Source organism: Haliotis cracherodii, unplaced genomic scaffold (assembly GCF_022045235.1).
Source record: "Haliotis cracherodii isolate W230 unplaced genomic scaffold, xgHalCrac1.p SCAF_4, whole genome shotgun sequence".
In the NCBI taxonomy this organism is placed as follows: Eukaryota; Metazoa; Mollusca; class Gastropoda; order Lepetellida; family Haliotidae; genus Haliotis; species Haliotis cracherodii.
The window spans coordinates 28293646-28300581 of NW_027266297.1; the positions used below are offsets into that span (position 1 = coordinate 28293646).

General features: G+C 41.4%; 1 protein-coding gene across 1 annotated transcript; it reads left to right on the plus strand.

The window, feature by feature from the left end:
* The first annotated feature begins 265 nt into the window (after positions 1-265).
* LOC139479999 (uncharacterized) lies at positions 266-4962 on the plus strand. The gene is made up of 5 exons (XM_071262967.1): positions 266-360; positions 864-1010; positions 1869-2036; positions 3021-3117; positions 4867-4962. Exons 1-5 carry the CDS (start codon positions 310-312, stop codon positions 4872-4874), a joined length of 471 nt encoding a protein of 156 aa, XP_071119068.1. The 5' UTR covers positions 266-309; the 3' UTR covers positions 4875-4962.
* The last annotated feature ends 1974 nt before the right edge of the window (positions 4963-6936 follow it).

Sequence of the window (6936 nt, forward strand, 5' to 3'; positions counted from 1 at the left end):
TAATGCTAATTGAATTTACGACTAAACGGGCAACACACTTGAGATTTCATAAAATAATAACATACTCATAGATAATGTTAATTGTGATAGTTGACATATTTATATATTGGCGTCAAAACATATTCAGTAACTGACTAATTAAATTAGTGATCAATCAATATAATATATGTAGGAATCTCGCTCTTCGCATACAAGTTACAGTGCTTTATGTAATATGCAGCACCTGCAGTATTAAGCATGCAGATTGTCATTAAGTATGATGGCTTCTTTGGGATAAGCACTCTGTAGTGCACAGCTGAGAGTATATAAATGTGTGTCCACATCCATTCAGCTCCATTTCAACATTCGTTACGACTTTCGGTAAGTTTCACATTTTTTTGGTTTTTCTTTGGGATCGAGTTATCCAGTGGGATGGGCAGGTTTAGTGTCGGGAAGCTTTTAACAGTGGCGGTCGGGTAGCCTAGTGGTTAAAGCGTTCGCTCGTCACGCCGAAGACAATGCGTGAAGCCCATTTAATTTCAGGTGTCCCCCGCCGTGATATTGCTGGAATATTGCTAAAAGCGGCGTAAAACCATACTCACTCACACTCACTGCTTTATTCCAGTAATTTTACAGCAGGGACGCCAGAGACGGACGGGTATGGTGCTGACAAACCTAGAAACATAATCGGGGCGAACCGGGATTCGAACCCACAATCATAGGTTTCTGGCGTCCCCAAGGGAACGCAACCCTTAACAGCGAATCGCGGCGCCTTAGGCGACTGGGCCACATATTACTGAGACATTGTGGAAGTCGTTTGACGTATTTATACCGATAGCGTCAATAAATGTTTCTATTTCTGTCCCCGTCTGCACCTCCAACAGTTCCAACAGGCATCCTCAACCATGAAGGTCATAGTCTTCGTCGCCATTCTGGCACTGGCCGCTGCCGGGGAGCTTTCTCCTGAGCTTCAGGAATCAACTTTGGCATCGATAAACAAGATCAGGAGCGCCAATGGTGAATCAGACTTGGTAGGTAACAAAGGATAACGATAGCAAGACTTGCAGGAAGACCATAACGGCACATTGTGGATGACATAGAGTCAGAGCCACAGGCAGTCTTTATAGTAAAGATTGGTTGGTTTGTGACACAAGTGGCCCTTGTGCCTTTCGAATAACATGAATCCAATTAAGCATCCCGCCACTCGTGCACAGGGCAACTAAATGCACACATTTCCTCTGATTGAAAGGTGCTGCAATTTGCCGAGTCGTTTTACTCGTGCCTGCCGTAATCCTCTGGAATGTGTTCGAATCCAAGACTGGTTCTGATTATGATCCTTGCTGTGTCAGTATCCCACCCGTGCTATCAGATTTCGGTGAGGTGATAATGTCTTGAACGACTTGGGAAATATCCTCCCACACTGAGAAGACTTGTGATTATAACTGAAATACTGTTCCAGGCAGCATTAAACACAATAAATGTTCTTTCTAAATGATATATTAAATTGTATGAAGTTCAAAACTTTAGATTTAAATGGCCGGGTAACGTGAGTAGGTAGCAGAGGTTACCGTGAAGAAGGTTAGAATAGGTCTTCAGCAAACCATGCTTGCCGTAAAAGGCGACTAAGCTTGTGGTATATCCATGTATGAGGCAACTAACGGGACCGGTTGGTAAGGCTCGCTGACTTGGTTATATATTTGGAATATTGCTGAGTGCGTCGTTAAACAACAAAAAACAAAGCATAGGGTTAACACCGCTTCACATGCAAAGAGGAAAAATAATTGATAACACAGTTATCTATATATTATGTATCTATATTGGTATTCTATGTCTGTCCAAATTGGGGTCCAATGTATTGACGAGTGAATTCCCCGTGTGTGTTATATTAGGTCTGGGATCTCTTCGACATGGTTGAGGCAGATGGTATTACTGAGAGCTGTGAGCAACAGGAGATGCCTAAAGTTACAGCCGCCATCTTCTCACATGGAACTGATATTGATGATGCGATCAACAAAGCCATTGCTAGTTGGACGAACGAGCCAGATGCCCTGAGTGAGGTAACTATTAGTCAAAGTGTTGGTCACGAACATAAACATTAATCGTCTTTCTTAACTGAAGATATATATTCACACGAACTAGACACTACACTCAATGGTCTTCCTGGACGTGTATACGGAAGTTGGATAGTTGAATCATAGTAAGAACCGTGCAAGTATAACCTTACTCCCGGGAGAAAATTCTAATAATGGAAAAATAATCTTGATATAAATCCCGAAATAATATCTGGTAAAATGGTAGTTTAATAAAATATAAACGAAAAAACACTTTCCAGAATCATAAGAAATCTTTGCTGAAAGCCGAGTCGGCTGCATCGAAACAACGTTAGGAGTGAGTGAGTGAGTGAGTATGGTTTTACGCCGCTTTTAGCAACATTCCAGCAATATCACGGCGGGGGACACCAGAAATGGGCTTCACACATTGTACCCATGTCGGGAATCGAATCCGGGTCTTCGGCGTCACGAGCGAACGCTTTTAACCACTAGGCTACCCGACCGCCCCAACAACGCTAGGATTAGGATAAAGTTGATCATCGTTATAAAATGTATCTTCTTTTTGCAAAATGTTTCATTTCATGCACATGATTTTAGTTTTATGTTCAATTCAATACACATGGTAAGGTCACCACTGGCCTATTGTGACGTATATTTGATATTCGTATGGGTGGTAATAAAACATGAGCAATTCTTCATGTTTTCTGGCCTGTGTCAATACAATAAACATTGCTTTGCGTGTGATAAAAAATTTAAATGACAGATGACAAGTACCTCGGGAAGACATAGTGCCAGCTTTCTCGTCCCAGATCCCAGTAAGAAGTGTGAATGAAATGAGATGGTTGACCTGCTGTTTTGTGAGATGAGGGCCATGAACGTTTCCTGTTCTGGTTACCTCTGGTCAAGACTTAAATGTTCAAAAGCCGAGTTAAAACAACAGATACTTCTAGAGTGATGTTCCACAACATATATTACATCCTTCCTACTCAGATCACCAGCAGCGCGACGCGTGTTGGGTGTTCCGTGCAGCTGGCGTGCCCCATGGTTGGCCGTGAAACAGAACCAGTATACGTGGCCTGCAAATTCTGTAAGTACCTTGTGAAACAATCGTCAAAACATTTTAGCATCATAACATCATAATTGTGGTTAATCGTGAATTTTGCAAGAATTGTGATGGAAGGTAGATTGTTCGGTGAGATAGGTGGGATAGGTAAGGTACGGTCACAAAGAGAAATTGTCTCATCTATTATCACTTTGTTAATACTAATAGGTATTATCCTCTTATATTTCCGAAATTCCTGCCATATTAATTAAGGTGAGGTGAAGTGAAATGGGGTTTAACGTCGCAAGATTATTGCACTTATATAGCGACGTGCATGTGTGTGTGTGTGTGTGTGTGTGTGTGTGTGTGTGTGTGTGTGGCTGCTTGTACTAGTCCGGACTGATGCCGATTTATAGTGCTAGCTCACTGAGATACCATGCTGCAGTTTAACATGAATACCCCACTCAGATACAGTATACTGACTCCGAGCCGACCAGTCATTGTTTTAGCCCCTTAATGCCGAGCGCCATCTTTTAACGTCTTTTGGTGTGACGCGGTCGGGGATCGAACCCCGGACCTTCCGCTCTCCGGGCGGACGCCTTACCACTAGACCACGGAGGCGGTCTATTAATTCAGAATGGTATAAATTAACAATGATATATATTGTAAATATATATGAATAAATAAAGAGTATGTTAATATTAGCATGCACAAAAGTCATGGTCGTTCTGGGATGAGTAATAAGGCATATTTTTCGGTGCCATGATTACCCTTGGGCCACATAAAATAGTTCTTTCGTCATAAGATTGATAGCGTTGTCGAGTAAAATACACAACAGTTCTGACTGTAAATAACTGACAGAATATTAAAAATACTTTCCTGTTCGCGTTTACTTTCTGCCGCACTTCAGACTGTATGTTAACCAAAGTTTCATGAGGCTATTTACAGTACCGCATTTTTAGTATCATCTTGGCAATAATCTTGACATATTTGAATAAACGTGAAGGGACAATAGTCATCTTTATTCTTAGTCCATCTTAGCACACAGCAAAAGTTATTTCTGTTGTTGATTCATATGCGACATTTATTGTTTGTTTATTCAGAACCCGAACACGGGTATTTGGGGAGGGGTCTATCTGAGATACTAACTGTTTGTAACATTTAGTCGACATTCTTGTCGTTGGAGGCTACTATGCTTGTCGTAAGAGGCGACTAACGGGATCGGGTGATCAGGCTCGCTGACTTGTTTTGATGCATGTCATTGTATCCCATACAGTCGCCAGCGACTGAAGGGATGGTATAAATCCTGCTGAGGCCCATGTAGGTAGCAAAGGTACTATAAGTCCCCATGGTCCCTAGTATGGTGATCTTCCTTCAATTGCTGGCGATCTATAGCCCGTTTTTACAACGTATTGTTCTCGTTAGTAATAGCTTTTTATGGTCACATACTAGTTTTAAAAACCAATTGATATCTGTGATAAGTCTAGTAATTTTACTGTCCTTTACTGACAGGTTTTTATATAGTCTAAATTAATGTTGTTTTTATGTATAAATTGCTTAATAAGTCACGATATGGCTGACATATTGCCGATGTGACTTTAAGTATTAACTCACTCACTCACTCATTGTATCCCAACTGCGTGGATCGATGCTCATAATATCAATCACTGGATTGACTAGTCCAGACACAATTATTTACAGACCGCCGTCATAAAGCTAGAATACTGCTATAGGCGGCTATAGACAACAAACAAACAAACAAACTAACTGTTCGTGTGGTCGTTTCTATTGCAGCTGCATAGGGGCAGGGGAGCACAAGACACGACTTACCACGTCACAACCACGCGCCGATCGTTTGTAACATGAGAAATAAAATCTGCAAACACCCCTGATACTATCTTTTTCCATCTTTCCTTTTTGCCTGTTGTTGGAGAATGTATAAACACAACCAAAACCGAACTGCCACCATATCGGTAATAAAAAGTCGAATAACAAAAGCGACAAAACCCTTTCCATTTTCATAAGAAAGACCGAGAGTCGATGGTATGAAGTCGACTATTACATGAGCATGTGTTTACTATAAAATGGTGATGATACCAGGTGTTCGCGAAAAGGTCAGCGTATCCAGCACTATACCTACAAAACCATATCACACGAACACAAATAACAAATATCTGGGTATTGAATATGTATATCGTGATGAGATTCATTCTCGAACAAGGCCCCAACTGTCAAATGTTTTAAACTCCTTATCGTGGCGTGTCTGGGTATTCCATGTCTTGGTTACAACGTGTCACCAATGTCCCGACCGGAGTTCCGATGATTAATGGGTTCCTGCAACAGTGGTCCCTCAACTTGATCGTCTATGTATATTGTACTGCATGTACAAATACAACGGTTGCGATATCGTTGTGGAGAGTTGCAGAGAAAAAATGCAGAGTTACTTCCCTCCTTCAAATACCATCACAAAAAAGCACAGTGTGCATTCTTTTTTTAATTTGAGCAAAAAATTCGTAAAGAAAGGAATTCATTGCGAGACAAACATTCAAGTGGACGAATGGGTGGATATATAGAGGTTATCACGCGAGTGTGTTTGGGGATGGTAAATATCCTGCATTAGGAATAAACATTGTATTTAGCGAGCCTTTACCATTCCTAAACACACAAGCGTGATAACCTCTTTATCATATAATGTCATTCTTCAATTCTGTGCTTGAAAATCGCTTCCCCTCTCTCACAAACATTACCTAAACATTGCGAGTTTTCCTGGAATACGCGCATTAATATTTATAACGTCACAGGGTAGGTGATGTGTCCGTCGGACAGTGACAGTAGCCAATATAGTTCCAACTGAAATCTATTTCTTATACAGTGGCGAAGCGACATATACGCAAAACAACAATTGTTTTTACTTGCCTTTCGCGACATTCCATCGATCTGTCCGCTAGAGCAACTGCCCTTTGTCAAAGAGAAGCTACTGTAACCCTAGTCTATGAGACATCACATCACGGCCACGTTCAGACGTTGTTGACAGTCAGCCTGTTCTGTCAAAACGTTAAGAAGTTCAGTCAGATGTACACACAGCGCCAAAACGAAACAAGGTAACAATACATACATATTTCGCCTAAATCCAACTATTTGTATTTGTGGAAAAGGTTTCAAGCCGCAGAGGTCTACAAGCACAGATATGGCTACTGATCCCGCTTGGCTAGGCCTAGTGCCCTAGGAAAATTGTTTCGAAATTCATGTCTCCAAAGTTGCCAGATTCACGATGGTTAATTCTAACTCGATCGCCGAATGACAAGTGCGACGCCATGTTTGTTTATAAACACTGAAAGTAGTCCCAACTTGACCTTTGATATATGCATCGCTATCCGCATATGACCCCAACGGATATCGTTTTTATCCGTTGGCTTTATCCTGCCGAGAAACCTACCCATTATATGGTAAAAACATTTATTTTGGAGAGGTGCGATGATATATGCCGTACAAGGTGAAAAGCACTAAATGGATAAACGGACTGAGAGGCGATCGAACACTATACAATACCTGTTTTCGCCGACTGGGACAAGTTCTTGTATGTTGTGAAAACTAGACTTTGATATTGGAGTGTGGACACTTTTCCCCCGGAAAGATATATATGCCTCTCATGGGATATGTGGCACTACGAGAACCACCATCACCAGCTAAGCAACGTCTAATGAATTATCTATATTTCATCCGGGCATCGGTTCAGCTGCAGCTACACCACGCTATGCAGCTGGAAATGTCAGGTGCGTGTCACAACAAATATCAAATGTTTTTTTGTGCAGTAAGTTCAGGGCTGTTGCTGTCTCGAAAAGATAGAGATAAGGACAGACTCGA

Bases quoted from the DNA above. Each gene is read 5' to 3' on its own strand.
- LOC139479999 (XM_071262967.1), top strand. From the start codon at position 310: ATGTGTGTCCACATCCATTCAGCTCCATTTCAACATTCGTTACGACTT. The intron at 361-863 runs GTAAGTTTCACA...CACCTCCAACAG, and splicing joins AACATTCGTTACGACTTTCG to TTCCAACAGGCATCCTCAAC. The intron at 1,011-1,868 runs GTAGGTAACAAA...GTGTTATATTAG, and splicing joins CCAATGGTGAATCAGACTTG to GTCTGGGATCTCTTCGACAT.